The sequence below is a fragment of the Rhinoraja longicauda genome, chromosome 31, assembly GCF_053455715.1.
Source record: "Rhinoraja longicauda isolate Sanriku21f chromosome 31, sRhiLon1.1, whole genome shotgun sequence".
In the NCBI taxonomy this organism is placed as follows: domain Eukaryota; kingdom Metazoa; phylum Chordata; class Chondrichthyes; order Rajiformes; family Arhynchobatidae; genus Rhinoraja; species Rhinoraja longicauda.
In genome coordinates, this window is record NC_135983.1 from 17,354,928 (window position 1) to 17,371,314 (window position 16,387).

At 47.8% G+C, this 16,387-nt stretch overlaps 1 protein-coding gene across 8 annotated transcripts in view; it reads left to right on the top strand.

The window, feature by feature from the left end:
* The window catches only part of LOC144608490 (potassium channel subfamily T member 1-like), a 291,806-nt gene that overhangs the window by 129,488 nt on the left and 145,931 nt on the right, over nt 1-16,387 (top strand). For all 8 annotated transcript variants that reach the window (XM_078426315.1, XM_078426319.1, XM_078426320.1 and 5 more), the window contains one exon: nt 15,467-15,546. In XM_078426315.1, coding sequence (XP_078282441.1) covers nt 15,467-15,546 — 80 coding nt within the window. The remainder of the gene's footprint in view (nt 1-15,466; nt 15,547-16,387) is intronic.

Genomic DNA, 16,387 nt, shown 5'->3' on the forward strand with positions numbered 1-16,387 from the left:
ACTTCGGCTCGTACTAAATAGCCTGAGAGTATTCTTCAACCAGGAACTGCCATGAAATCTCGTGTCTTGAGTGAAATATATGAGGATTGTAAGTGCTTATGAATTGCCTTTCCACATGAATCACTGTCGAAGCAACCAGAAATCAAAAGCCAAAGTGCAGCAAGTCAAAATGGACAGTGTCTGTTGTTGGAACAGCTACAACTTCACACTGCCATCCATGGGTATCTTCTGGTACTGCGGATAAAAATATTTATTGATGGAACAAAAATATTTAATAGTTCTAAATCTAATTAAACTAATCTATGATATTTTCTTTTTTTGTGGTCAAGGGATAATAAATTATGCTGTGCTTTAAATATCTTTACATTGGATTTTATATTTTAAACAATGAATGTATGTTTTTGTCAAACCTTTCATAAGCTCATGATGGAGCATTGTGTGAATCTTATATTCAAAGGGTCATCACTGATTTGCATATCAAATGCACACTGACAAATAAATTCAGTGTGTATTTTAAGTAAAAGAAATCGGGTGCAACTATGACATGAGTTGATGTGTTATGAGCTTGTCCATCTTTTTGGCCAAAAGGTTTTAGGTTTAATGTTATCATGTGTGCTGAGGTACAGTGAAAAGCTTTGTTTTACATACTATACAAACAAATCAGATAATACTATACATAACTACAATCACTTCAATCGATAGAGCAAAGGGGAAGATATAGAGTACAGAATATACTTCTCAGCATTTTAGTGCATCAGTTCCAAAGACCATGTCCAATGTCCTCAATGGGGTCGAGGTGACTTGGGTAGTACCCAAACTTATTGAAAGACCGCCCAGAAGCCTGATAACAGAGGAGAAGAAGCTGTTTCATAGTTTGGTGGTACACACTTTCAAGTTTCTGTGCCTTCTGCCAAACAGGAACAGGGAGAAGCAAACTTAGTGAATGGAGGTGAATCTGTACTGATGCTGACTCGAGGTCTATAATATTACCTGTGGTGGCTTGGTACCATGCTGTCACAATCATTCTGCTCTGGTTGGTTCTGGGTTTTCAATTACTAGCCATCTAGGTTCTGCAATAGAATGACAATTGACGGCTTGTTTACTGTCTTGTCAGCGAAAATTGAATTTTGTTACCAATTTACCTAATGTTGAATAAAGGAGATCGTGTCTAAAATTGCTTCTGGAAGTGACAGTCACAATGGGAAATTTGAAGTATCTGGAGCAGTGAAAGTTTAGAGTGGGAGTCATCACCAGGAAATCGGAGCTGACTGTCAAAGCTCCGAATCCGAGCATCAACACATCACACCTTGCAGCAGTTGCACAAAACGTCAGAATTTTACAGTCAAATTTGTTCTGGATGTTTGGCGGGTTGGTTACAACAGGGAAAAAGGCCATTCAGCACATCAACTCTGTACTATCTTCATCTAAAGCTGTTCCAGGCCCCCTTTCATCTTACCTAATTGTATATTTTAGGTACTTAACCACCTCCCTTTTGAACACCACAATTAAATCCACCTCCATTACAGCGTTTAGCCATGCATTCCAATCCCTGACCAATTTGCTCTGTTAACCAAATATCTTCATGTCACTTTTGGTTCTTTTGTCGGCCACCTTCATTTTGTGTCCCTCATTCCTCAACACATCTGACAATTGAAATGGGTTTTTAATTCTTTCTCCATCTATATTTTATGAATTTAAATACCTATATGAGATCTCTTTGCAACCACCTTTGTTCGAAGGAGAACAACTACTAAATCCACAAAACGAATGTCCTTCTTTCGTAGGCACTATCCAAAGAGGCCCTCAGTATCCACCACTGCCACCTATGTCCATCTAGCCAATATTATATGCAATTAGCTAGTTCTCCCTGGATCCCATGCGATCTGATCTTCCAGACTAGCCTACCATTGCAGGACATTGTGTAGATGGGCTGAAGCATGAACTTTCACAATGTCCACCACCCTGCCTTCATCTACCCTGTTGCTTATCTCTTTGAAAACCTTCAGCAATAGACTGGTTCCACCAACATGCAGGACAGAACGTATAAGAGATCCTTCTTCCCTATGGGTATCACCCTTGACAACTACTCCCCCTTCTGTCGTGAGGTAGACTGAGACTGACTCTTTCACCCCCTCCTGAATTTTTGTACATCCCCCAAGCCTTTTCTTTCGTCACTTAAATATCATGCATTTTGTGTTTTTTTATGACTGTTGGCAGATCAATTTCCCTCCTGGAATGAATAAAGTTCTATTGTATCGCATCGTGTCATAAAAAGCCGTAACAGATTTGTGATTGAGAGGAAAGATAACTGAGTTCTCAAAATTCTCCCACCGAAGTCTAAATACATAAATGATTAGGCAGGTAAGGGTCAGAATGAGAAAGAGAGCGGCATGGTGACGCAGCAGTAGAGTTGCTGCCTTACAGCGCCAGAGACCCACATACGATCCTGTCTTCGGTTGCTGTCTGTACGGAGTTTGTACGTTCTCCCCGTGATCTGCCTGGGATTGCTCCGAGATCTTCGGTTTCCTCCCACACTCCAAAGACGTACAAATTTATAGGTTAATTGGCTTGGTATAAACGTAAATTGTCCCTAGTGTGTGTAGGACAGTGTAAGTGTGCAGGGATCGCTGGTCAGCAAGGACCCGTAGGACCGAATGGCCTCTTTCCGCACTTTATCTCCAAACTACAAAGATGTACAGGTTTGTAGGTTAATTGGCTGGGCAAATGTTTTTTTTTTAAATTGTCCCTAGTGGGTGTAGGATAGTGTTAATGTGCGAGGATCGCTGGGCGGCGCGGACCCGGAAGGCCGAAGGGCCTGTTTCTGCGCTGTATCTCTAAATCTAAAAATCTAAATCTAGACTAATAATGGGACAGGGAAGGATGGTGATTGTATTAGGCTGGGAGCATGAGTGAGTTATGGGCTGGTTGGGGAGATGATTATGCCAATAACGAGCATGAGGTAGTTTTGAGAATGAATGGGGTTTCAGGAATGTCAACAATGTATTGGTGGTTGGGCGGGTGGAGAAGGTTACCAGTCAGAGCAACCATTATAAAGAGCATTTAAAAGAGGTCTGACTCAGCTTGAAATTGTGCCTTGAACTTCCGGTAGGGGACAGTTAAGGTAGGGCCCTCTGATTGCATCCATCTGTAAGGGCTGCACTCTTTTCAGGCCCTGGTGCACAGTCTCTGTTAGTGCATTAATGCTAAAGCCTAATTTGGGGTTCATAATAGAAGCCTCTGTCTATTTGTGCGTCCTGTGCCCAGACGACCTGGAACATGCATTCTTCAGTGTACTTGACGCACAGGTCCCATGGCAGTCTCTGGTAAAATTCCATAATATAGCAGACAATCGTCTCAAGTTTCATTGACATGGTGTTAGATCCTGGAGATATCAACTCGCAGGATGAGCAGAGTGGCGCAGCTGCTGGAGCTGCTGCCTCAGAGTGCCAGAGACTCGGGTTCGATCCTCACCTCGGGTGCTGTTTGTGTGGCATTTGTACATTTGCCTGGTGACCATGTGGGTTTCCTCTGGGTGCACTGGCTGCATAAGATCTTAAGACAGAGGAGCAGAATTGGGCCATTCGGCCCATCGAGTCTGCTCCACCATTCGATCATGGCTGATCTTTTTTCCCCTCTCAAACCAGTTTTCCTGCCTTCTCCCCATAATCTTTGATGCCCTTGGTAATCAAGAACCTATCCATTGCTTTTAAAACACCCAATGTTTTGGCCTCCAAATCATCAGTGGCTATGAATTCCACAGTTTCACCATCCTTGAGCTAAAGAAATTCCTCCTCATCTCCATTCTTAAGGTACCTCCTTTTATTTTGAGACTTGCACAGGACTCTCCCACTAGTGGAAACATCCTCTCCACATCCACTCTAGGCCTTTCATTATTGAATAGGTTTCAATGAGATTCCCCACTCTTCTTTTAAACTCCAGCGACTACAGGCCCAAGGTCATCAAACGCTCCACATTCGTTAACCCAATCATCCTCAGGATCATTCTCGTAAACCTCATCTCAGGATCATTCTCGTAAACCTCATTTGGATCCTCTCAACGCCAACACATCCATCCTTGGATATGGAGCCCAAAACTGCTCTCAGTATTCCAAATGTGGTCTGACCAGTCCCTTATAAAGCCTCAACTTAACATCCTTGCTTTTATATTCAAAATTAATGATAACTTTGAATTTGCCTTCTTTATTACCAACTCAACCTGCAAATTAACCTTTTGGGAGTCCTAGCGTAGATTACTGAATCCTCTCCCTATTTAGAAAATAGTTTATGCCTTTCTTCCTTCTTCCAAGTCATATGGCCATACACTTTGCTATGCTATATTCCATTTGCCACTTCTTTGCTCAGTCTCCCATACTGTGTATGTCCTTCTGTAGACTTGTGCTTCCTCAAATCTATCTCCGCCTCTTTATCTATCTTAATATCATCTGCATACTTGGCCGCAATGCCACCGATCCCATCATCCAGATCATGTTATCTGATTAGGCAGATTATTATCTGAATGGTGTCAGATTAGGAAAAGGGGAGGTGCAACGAGACGCGAGTGTGCTTGTACATCAGTCACTGAAAGTAAGTATGCAGGTACAGCAGGCAGTGAAGAAAGCTAATGACATGTTGGCCTTCATTGCGAGAGGATTTGAGTTTAGGAGCAAGGAGGTCCTACTGCAGTTGTACAGGGCCCTGGTGAGGCTGCACCTGGAGTATTATGTGCAATTTTGGTCTCCTAATTGGAGGATTGACATTATTGCTACTGAGGGAATGCAGCGTAGGTTCACCATGTTAATTCCCGGGATGCTGGGACTGACATATGATGAAAGAATGGGTCGACTGGGCTTGTATTCACTGGAATTTAGAAGGATGAGAGGGGATCTTATAGAAACATATAAAATTCTTAAAGGATTGGACAGGCTAGATGCAGGAAAAACGTTTCCCAAAGTTGGGGGAGTCTAGTACCAGGGGTCCCAGTTTAAGAATAAGGGGTAGGCCATTTAGGACTGAGATGAGGAAAAACCTCTTCACCCAGAGAGTTGTGAATCTGTGGAATTCTCTGCCACGGAAGGCAATGGAGGCCAATTCACTGGATGTTTTCAAGAGTTAGATATAGCTCTTAGAGCTAATGGAATCAAGGGTAGAGTGGAGATAGCAGGAACGGAGAACTGATTATGGACGATCAGCCATGATCATATTGAATGGCCAAATGGCCTACTCCTGAACCTATTTTTCTATGTTCTATGTGCTCCCACATCCCAAAGACGTGCAGATTTGTAGGTTAATTGATATCTGTATCAAGTGTTCCCAGTGTGTAGGCAATGGATGCAAAAGTGGGATAACATAGAACTAGTGTAAATGGGTGATCAATGGTCAGAGTGGACTCGGTGGGGCAAAGGGCCTGTTTCCATGCTGTATCTGTTAATTAACCAAACCTGTGCTGGTATATTCAACTACTGTTGACTGATGCTGATATACAGGAATTCAGATACTTATAGTTGGCAGCTCCGTCTTTTATCAGTCCCATTTGTCTGTTTGTGACACAACACTGTGTCAGTATGAATTATTGAGGGTGCTCTCCCGTGAGTCAGAAGCTAGTGTTTCTTAGAGCTATTCCAGGAGCAGAAAATCTGTCTGTCTGTCCTACAAGTGAAAGTTGTTATTTTATGAAGGAGCGGACAAGTTCTTCCTGGTCTCCTGAGTAAAGATTTTCCTGTTATTATCACATTGCTTTTTACGGGACATATTTCTAGTTCAGTGGCTATTGAAACATCTTTGTGGAGAAAACATACTTTATTTGGCTTATCTTTCACCGCATTATTAATTAAATTGCAAGCTAATTAGTCACAGGATTGTCAACTCCTAGCCTGGAGAAGGAGAATTTCTCATTACTGTTATATTCCAGATGGATGATACATGCAGGTAATTGTCAGTGATCTAGATCCTATTTATGAGAGTTATTTAGACTGAATACCCTCTCGCAGTGCACATAGCACATACATACTGCACCTTCTTGTTGCCTTAAGCTGATTCTGGGCCCACAGGTAATATTTTGCTCCAAATGGGCACATTGCTGTGGGAGACCATGACCCATCAGTAAGTAATCATGCTGAGCCCAATTCTGCTCTTTTAACAGCCACATAGAAGTGGTGATTGCCTTGGCTCCTGTCTATTTGTCTGACATCGAACTAAGGCCAACTGTGTGATGACCATTAAAGCTGCAGCTGAATCACTAAGGTTTGCACTATGCATCGTTCCAAATGCTGTGACTACAAATGGTAGAACAATGTGCATTTACTTTGTGCCTGTGGATGGCCCAAAATCCTCTACAACCAATTAAATAATTTTAACATATGTTTACTGTTTTCATGTAGGGAATAGTTTCCATGGAGGAATCTCCATAAACACTGCTTTGACAACAACCAGAAAGTCTGCTTTTTGGCACAAAATACAAAGTTCTGGAGGAACTCAGAGGGTCAGGCAGCATCTGTGGAGGGAACAGATAGGCGATGTTTTGAATTGGGATTCTCCTTCAGACTTCAGATCGGTCTGAAGAAGGATCTCAACCTGTTGATTCCCTCCACAGATGCTGCCTGACCCGCTGGGTTCCTCCAGTTCTTTGTGTTTTGCTCAAGATTCCAGCATCTGCAGTTCATTGTGTCTCCATTCTTCGCTTTTAGTCATGTAGTTTGAGGTATAATTGTTGGTCAGATCATTGGGGAAAGCTTTCCTGTTTCTCCTCCTCTTCACGATTTGACTGTGAGTAAGTTGTTTTCAACTTCGAAGGTAGATGGACACTTGGTTTGATATGTTATCCACATATGGCATCTTCAGCAGTGTAGTAATTCACTAGTGTGTTATTTTGTTCAGATGTCTGGTGTGAGGTTTGAGCCCACGAGGTTCCATCGTAGAGCTGAGGGTGCGGGAGCTGATCCATGCCCAACACTTGGGCATGTTGCCATTTTCTCAAATGAGTGTACTTGGTATGCAGTCCTCGCTAAGCATGTGGATGTAATGGTCAAGGAACCAAATCCTAGGAATGATTATAGATTCTTTTTCCACCTCAAAATGATTCCATTATATAATGGAAACCTAGAGTCAAAGCTGGGTCTGTGTATGAACAGAAGATTTATCACAACCAGAAGGAATTCCCTCCGTATCTTGCTGGTGTGTAACCATAGTGCATCCTGACTTGGTATGCAGACCACAGTCAAGGTGTCTTCATGCATCCCACAGTGAAATGTAAATCTTGCTGTTAAGTCCAGCGTTTATTACTCTTTCCTATGAGAAAGCGGTGCTTTGCTGTTTTTATTTAGGTTTCATTTATAAATGATGTTCAGATGAAAAGGGCTCTTGATTCCAGTGCACAACTCACGCACGGCAGGGCATCTGCATGTTAGAGAGAACATTTTGCCTCCTATACTCTGATATGACCCATCATGTGTGACCTCAAGCGATGACAACATTGCTAGGACTGTTCTGGGTGATCCATAAAGCACTCAGCATAGTAGATTTTAAGATATATTTGCTTGCCACTTTGTTTGCAAGATTGAAGGCTCAGCTCTTGCCCACCTAATGTATGGGGAACAGTTGTAGAAAAATTAAAATAGGAGGAGGGAAAAAAAGGCAGCAACGAGAGCTCCTGCTGGCTGAGGTACCTCAGACTCTGCAGACCATAATGTAATACCAAGAATCACCACTCAGCCACACGTCCTGCCTTTATTATGGAGTATCACAGTATCTACTGGCCCACAATATCAAAATAAATACCAACTCCAATGTAGCATTCTAAACTTGTAAACTAAAACGGTTGAAATGCCTGACAATCTTGAAAATGAGAGCCAGGAATGTTTTATTGTCGTATGTCCCAAACCAGAACAATGAAATTCTTACTTGTTCATCCCAATGATGGATGTAAAGACTCAAAGAAACAATTATAAATATCTGATTTTCCAAACAAACAGAAACCTCCTAGCCTTCATAAGCTTTCTTTAGAACAAAGAAACCTTCTAGTTGTGCCCTCTAGTCTGACATTTCCACTCTTCTTAAACGTGTATGAAGAGTGGAAATATCAAGGACTAGGGGGCATAGTTTTAAGGTGAGAGGGGCAAAATTTAAAGGAGAGGGGCATAAGCAGGTTTTCTTTTACATGGGGAATGGTGGGTGCCTGGGACGCGCTGCCAGGGGTGGTGTTAGAGGCAGATATGATAGTCGTGTTTAACTGGCTTTTAGATAGACGCAAGGATATACAAGGAATGGAGGGATGTGGATCGCATGCATGGAGAGGGGATTAGTTTAACTTGAGATCATGTTCAGCAGGAACACTGGGCTAAAGGAGCAGTTCCTGTGCAGTACAATTGTCTGAATGCAGTACAAATGTCTGAAAGTGCAACTCTCTGAATTCTTCTCTTCTGCAGTTTGTTTGTGCAAAATTAACTATTTTTGATTTTGTCAACCATTGCAATAAATACAGATTGAACTAGCCACGGGTATTTTTATATGGTGTGACAATACATTTACTTGGGTTGTCCAGACTTTGATGCGTGATAAAGTTCTCTTAATGGGTTGCTCTTGAAGTTCACTGCTGCAGTGTACACTACTGATGAATTAATGACTTATGCATGGCATTGTTTTGTGTCAAGAAGCCAAAAGGTAATTAATGGAGATTCAATGCAAGGCCACAGTTTAAGAATAAGGGGTAGGCCATTTAAAACGGAGATGAGGAAAAACCTTTTCAGTCAGAGAGTTGTGAATCTGTGGAATTCTCTGCCTCAGAAGGCAGTGGAGGCCAATTCTCTGAATGCATTCAAGAGAGAGCTAGATAGAGCTCTTAAGGATAGCGGAGTCAGGGGGTATAGGGAGAAGGCAGGAACGGGGTACTGATTGAGAATGATCAGCCATGATCACATTGAGTGGTGGCCCTGGCTCGAAGGGCCGAATGGCCTAATCCTGCACCTATTGTCTATTGTCTAAGATGATCTATTTTCCCACTGAAATAGAAAATCAATTAATTGACGCTGACAACATTACGTTTGACTCCCCAAGGGATTACTTTATATTTCTTCCTTTTGTGGCGGCTCCCAAGGGTCGGGCCATACTACTACCGACCCCTCGGCACGGGAATGGACCAGTCCCGGGAGGCGGTCCTGGACGCAGGTATATAAGGGCAAGGTTTGGGCGCCAAGCCATTCCGGCAGACTAGACCCGTCTGAGACCCACGAACCAATAAATATACCTTCCCAAAATACCTGGCTCCTTGCCTTTATCAACACGCTACATTGGTGACCTCGACGGTCCATTCATTAGGATGGACAAGAAAACAGAAGCCGACCGCCCGTCCGGCTCGCAGGCCGACCAGGCCCCAGCTGTCGACGCGGTAGGCATTAAGCTCCCGACCTTCTGGACCACCCGGGCTCGCATTTGGTTTTACCAGGCGGAGGCCCAGTTCCAGCTGCGGGGCAACGTAACGGATGACACCCGGTTTTTCCACCTGGTGGGAGCCCTTGACCAGGACGCGGCCGAAGAGGTAACGGAGTTCCTCCAGGACCCACCGGCCGACGGTAAATATGAAGCCCTTAAGGAGCTGCTGCTCCAAACCTACGGGCTAACCCGAATGGAGCGGGCCGAAAGGCTCCTCCACATGCCAGGCCTCGGTGACCGGCGCCCATCTAGCCTCCTGAAGGAGATGGTCGCGCTGCTCGACGGGCACAGACCGTGCCTGATGTTTGAATATACGTACCTGCACCTGCTGCCGGCCGACATTCGCCTGCAGCTCACCGACGTCTCCTTTGAAGACACCCGGGCCCTCGGCAGGCGCGCGGACGCGCTGTGGGCGGCGCGCCGTGATGACGTCAGTGCGCTAAACGTCACTCGAGAAGCGCCCGATTTTCTCCGGTCGGGCGGGGGAGCTGTGGAAGGAGTGACAGCTACGTCCCGGAGGCCTGCGAGATCGCCCCCGGTGGCCATTGCGGGTCGTGCACCTGCAGTCCCACATCAGCAGGCTCCAGCCAGCACCAGCAAGAGGTACTGGTGTTATTACCACCAGCGCTGGGGTGCGGCAGCCCGACAATGCCGCCAGCCGTGCACATTTCCGGGAAACGCCGGGGCCGGCTACCAATAGTCCCTGCGGTGGCCGGCCAGATTCACCGCCTCTTCGCCTGGGATCGGCGCTCCGGGAGCCGCTTCCTCGTGGATACCGGGGCGGAGCTGAGCGTCCTGCCCCCTTCGCCGCTGGACATTCGTTCTGGGAAGCGGGGGCCCATCCTCACCGCGGCAAATGGGAGCATTATCCAGACATATGGCGTCCGCACGGTCCACATCGTTTTCGGCGCCAGTCATTTTACGTGGCTGTTTACGATCGCCGACGTCTCCCAGCCGTTGCTCGGGGCCGATTTTCTGCGGGCTCATTCTCTCCTCGTGGACGTCAGGCAGCAGCGCTTGGTCCACTCCGCCACGATGGAGCCCATCGCGTTGCGGCTGAATGACCCCATTGTACGCCCGCTGTCGTCCGTGGACTCCCATTTCGCTCGGGTGCTGGCGGACTTTCCGGATATTATGGCCCCGCAATTCCGGTCATCGACCCCCAAGCATGGGGTGTACCATTACATCACGACTACCGGCCCACCCCTCCACGCACGAGCACGCCGACTCCCGCCTGAGAAACTACGCCTGGCACGACAGGAGTTCCGTACGATGGAGTCCTTGGGGATCGTCCGCCCTTCCAACAGCCCATGGGCATCTCCACTCCACATGGTCCCCAAGGCAAACGGGGGCTGGAGGCCTTGCGGGGATTATCGGCGGCTGAACGTCGCTACCGCCGAGGACCGATACCCCGTGCCCCACATCCAGGACTTCAACGCCCATTTGGCTGGGGCCACGATATTTTCAAAGGTGGATCTGGTGCGAGGTTACAACCAGATCCCGGTCCACCCGGAGGATGTACCCAAGACGGCAATCATCACGCCGTTCGGACTCTACGAGTTCGTACGGATGCCGTTCGGCCTCAAGAACGCCGCGCAGTCATTCCAACGATTAATGAACGGCGTTTGTCGCGGGTTGGATTTCCTGTTCGTCTACCTCGACGACATCTTGGTAGCCAGCCGCTCGCGGCAGGAGCACTGTGCCCACCTCCGGCAGCTTTTCCAGCGGCTCAGCGAACACGGGTTGGCCATAAACCTCGCCAAGTGCCGCTTTGGCGTGGCCACAATCGACTTTCTCGGCCACCGTGTGTCCTCGCAAGGAGCGGTTCCCCTGCCGGACAAAGTAGACGCCATCCGCCGGTTTCCCCGTCCGTCCTCGGTGCGTGGCCTGCAGGAGTTCGTCGGCATGGTGGCATTTTATCACCGGTTCCTGCCATCCGCGGCCCACATCATGCGGCCGCTATACGAGCTGCTGGCGGGCAAGCGTAAGACCGTCGTGTGGACCGACGAGGCCGTAACAGCCTTTGACGGCGCGAAGGAGGCCCTGGCTCGGGCTGTGCTGCTTGTTCACCCACGGGAGGATGCCCCGACAGCCCTTACGGTGGACGCCTCAGAGTTGGCCGTTGGTGGCGTACTGGAGCAACTCACGGACGGGGGTTGGCGCCCCCTGGCCTTCTTCAGCCGGCACCTCGACAACGCCCAGAAGAAGTACAGCGCTTTCGACCGCGAGCTCCTCGCCCTGTACCTGGCCGTTCGTCACTTCCGCTATTTTCTGGAGGGCCGCCCGTTCACCGCTTACACGGACCACAAGCCGCTCACTTTCGCCCTGGCAAAGGTCTCCGACCCATGGTCCGCCCGACAGCAGCGCCAGTTGGCCTACATTTCAGAATTTACCACCTCCATCCGCTTTATCGAGGGGAAGGAAAACCGGGTGGCCGACGCATTGTCTCGCCCCGCCATCAATGCCGTGTTAGAAGTGGCACCCGGCATTGATTATTCTGCCCTGGCGGAGGCCCAACTAACGGACGGGGAGATGCCCGCCTACCGGACTGCCATCTCTGGCCTCCGCCTTGAGGATGTTCCCCTCGGCCCCGGAGCGACGACGATACTTTGCGATGTGTCGGCAGGTCAGCCGCGCCCCATCGTCCCGGCCGCGTGGCGCAGGAGGGTTTTCGACGTGGTCCACGGGCTGGCTCACCCATCCATCCGGGCAACGATCGCATTGGTAGCTGCGCGGTTCATGTGGCATGGTCTACGCAAGCAGGTTGGCCAATGGGCCCGCACCTGCATTCCGTGCCAGACGTCAAAAATTCAACGCCACGTCCGGGCGCCACTCCAAGGGATCGGTCTACCCTGCCGCCGTTTCGACCACCTGCACGTGGACATTGTGGGCCCGCTCCCGCCGTCCCGGGGCATCACCCACCTCTTCACGGTGGTGGACCGCTTCACGCGGTGGCCGGAGGCCATACCACTGGCTGATACGTCGACAGCCACATGCGCTCGTGCGTTGGCCGCGCACTGGATTGCTCGCTTTGGTGTGCCGGTGGTCATCTCATCGGACCGGGGGCCACAGTTCACCTCCGAGCTGTGGTCGGCCATGGCCCACCTGTTGGGCGTGCGGCTGCACCACACCACGGCCTATCACCCGCAGGCAAACGGCTTGGTGGAGAGGTTCCACCGGCAGCTGAAGGCAGCGCTGAAGGCGCGACTCGCCGGCCCCGACTGGATGGACGAGCTACCATGGGTTTTGCTGGGCATCCGGACTGCCCCCAAGGAAGACCTGGCTTCATCCTCAGCGGAGCTCGTCTACGGGTCTCCGCTCACGGTGCCCGGGGAGTTCGTGCCCTCATTGCCGGGGCGAGAGGAACCACCCTCATCCACCCTACATCGCCTCCGAGAGCGAGTTGGAAAGCTCGCACCCGTGCCGACGTCCCGCCATGGGACATTCCGCCCTTACGTGCCATCGGCCCTCCAGGACTGCGCCTTTGTGTTCCTGCGCCGTGACGCCCACCAGGCGCCACTCCAGAGGCCGTATGAAGGCCCGTACCGGGTGCTGGAGCACGGGCAGACCACCTTTGTTTTGGACATGGGGGGCCGGCCGGAGGCCGTGTCAATTGACCGCCTGAAGCCGGCCCACTTAGACATCGACCAACCGGTGCGGGTGGCCCGGCCTCGCCCACGAGGTCGCCCCCCTTTGCGGGTCCCACCGCCTGTCTCTCCAACTGTGCCTCCGCCGGCCCCTCTGTCGACCGATTACCGTACGCGGTCCGGTCGGGTTGTGCGACCACCAGTGCGTTTCGTGCCTCCGGATCTGGGGGGGGGTACTGTGGCGGCTCCCAAGGGTCGGGCCATACTACTACCGACCCCTCGGCACGGGAATGGACCAGTCCCGGGAGGCGGTCCTAGACGCAGGTATATAAGGGCAAGGTTTGGGCGCCAAGCCATTCCGGCAGACTAGACCCGTCTGAGACCCACGAACCAATAAATATACCTTCCCAAAATACCTGGCTCCTTGCCTTTATCAACACGCTACACTTTACATAATGTTCATCGGATTAGCTGCAGATATTTTGACTTCTCAGGTTTTCTTCCAAACCTCTGGAGTATTTTTAATTTTCCATCTTCTGGATTGCTTTTGTCAGCTCTATTCCCCTTTCGGTGTTTAATTGTCAAAACCTTCTCTTGGCTCAGACAGCAGCATTTGGATTAATTTCCTTTTTCTTTGATTTTGGCACTGCAATCTGAAATGTTTGATCTGACCTTAAGAAGCTGCTGGAATCATAGAATGGTAGGCCCATTTTGTCCATTGCCCATATCGACGTTTTGGAAAAAGCTATTAACCCACTGGCTCAGTGCCTGTGCTTCTGCAGTTTAAAAAAAAAAATCCAAGTATTTATTTAATTCTTTTTTAGAAATTCCTGATAAGACCTTTCATTCACATTTCAAACAGTAAATCATAGATTATTGAGTAAAACGCAAGGCGTTGGAGGAACTCAGCAGGTCAGGCAGCATCTGTGGAGGGGATGGATAGGTGACATTCTGGGTCTGACAGACCATTGTTACCTGATGCCTCCTTGGTCTGTACAGTTGTGGACCATTCAACCCTTTATATTCGTACCAGCCAGAAAACTGCTGTGCCATCAAATCCCATACTTTAACGTTTAGCTGGTTGCCATGTAGACACAGCAGATTACGTGCTGATCAAGTACTTTTAGAAATGTGAGTATTTCCTCCTCTACAACCAAGAGAATGTCACACCTCACTGGTGGGTGGGTGAGAAGGAGAGGGTGTGGAAATGGAGAGGATAGAGAAGAGAAAGAAGTCTTAGTTTTCCTCGTATCCTTCTCCCAATGAAATCCATGCTCCAGTTATTAATAATAATAATAATAATAATAATACATTACATTTATATAGCGCTTTTCATATACTCAAAGACGCTTTACAGGGACCCTTCCATTAAGAAAAATCTGTCCTTCCTATCCGGTTTGCTGAGGCTTTGCATATTTTCATGCATCTCAAATCCACCAGGCTTCTTGGTCGCAAAGACAACCACTCCATCCATGGCTTTCATTTCTTCTAGCTAAAGTTCTCCTGGTTGTTAACATCCTTGGAAATCCTTGGGCACCTTTTTCTGCTTTTTTACATCATCCCAATAATGATGTGACCAGGATTGTCATCTCTGATTTCAAATCAATTTGAGTTTATTGTCATATGCACAAGTGTGGTGAGGTACATCTTCAGTTAAAATGTTGCTCGCAGCAGCATCACAGGCACTTAGTTTCAGGCAACACGCAAAAAAACATCATTTTATTGTTATAAATTATATGTCATCATTTTATTAAAACATAATACAAAATTAAACAAGACAGTGAAAAGAAAAAGACAGTGTACAAAAAGAAGACAATAGTGCAAACATACACTTAGAAAACAAGCCCATGGTAGTTCAAGAGGTGACCGTGAAGTTCTGTTGCTGAGGTAGCATTATGGTTGTATGGGTTGGTTCAAGAGGCTGGTGGCTGTCGGAAAGTAGCTGTTCCTGAACCTGGTGGTGTGGATCTTCAGGCTTCTGAACCTCCTGCCCGATGGAAGCAGCGAGTAGAGGGGGTGGTCCACGGGGTGGAAATCCTTGATGATGGATTCCACCTTCTTGAGGCAGCATCTCATATGGATCCTGTCGATCGTGGGTAGTGTTGTATCAGGCTGAGTCCACCACTCTCTGCAGCCTCTTGCATTCTTCTGTGTTGGAATTGCTGTATGATGCCTGGACGCAGATGGTAGGTTACTTCATCCAGTGCATCCGCAGAAATTTGTTTGCCTGTTTGGACTGACACTGCTGTGTCTATTTCAGTTTTTCTTGAACTTTACACCAGCAAAAATGACGTAGAGTTAGCTCAGTTGCAGATATTCTTGATCAATTTGCAGCTCGGTTTGGATGTTTAATGCAAAGCTAAATTTAACTTGTTGTTGCTCCTGTTTTTTGAATGCAACAAATAACTCTAAACCTATTCTGAGCATGATTATAAGTTCTATTTTTGTTTCCCCAAGGGTGCAGGTGGAATTCTACGTGAACGAGAACACTTTCAAGGAGCGCCTCAAACTCTTCTTCATCAAAAACCAAAGATCAAGTAAGTGATCTGACCATGATTGTTGCTGACATAGAACTAACCAGCTTCAGTTTTTATAACAGATGGTATTATCAAACAGAACTTTTACAGAACACTCAGCAATGCAGCGTCGTAACGCACCATGCAGAAACAACTAGAAGGACTTCACACGCGGTTGGTTATTTTGTGAAAGTACCACAGCTATATATATTGCGCAGAATAAGATCACACAGACAGAACTGAGACTCGGGAGTGTGTGGAATAGAATGCAGAACGAGTAACGGTGTCATGAAGGCTTTGTTTATTTCTCTTTATGGAAGTTATTCTTTGTACTTGCTGTGAGGAGGGGATGTACATTTTTGTACATGTCATGATATTTCATGTTGCACAAATGCAGACACAAAGACACAAGTAGTTGTTGAAGCCTTGAGCCACAAACAAACTCAGCAGGTCAGGCAGTATCTGGGGAGGAAATGGATGGACAACATTTCGAGTCAGGACCTTTCTTCAGACTGATAGCATAGGGTGGAGAATGCTGGAAAAGAGAGGTGGGGTGGGTAAAGCCTGGCAATGGATAGATGGATACAGGTGAAGGGTAGGTGATTGGAAGATGGGTGGAGTAAGGGACAAAGGCTAGATGTGAAATGGAGACAAACATTGTCAGATATGGAAGGAAGAGGAGAGTAATGTGAAGCCTGATTGAGGATGTGTATGTGTGTAAGGGGAGAAGGGAAAGAGTGGGAGATAAAAGGAAATATGGGACTCTGGGATGGGAGCTGGGGAAAGGGAGCAGGGTGATGGGGTGGACGAAGCTGCTGGGAGAAATGTGCGTGCAAGGGTTTGAGGGATGGCAGGGAAAGAG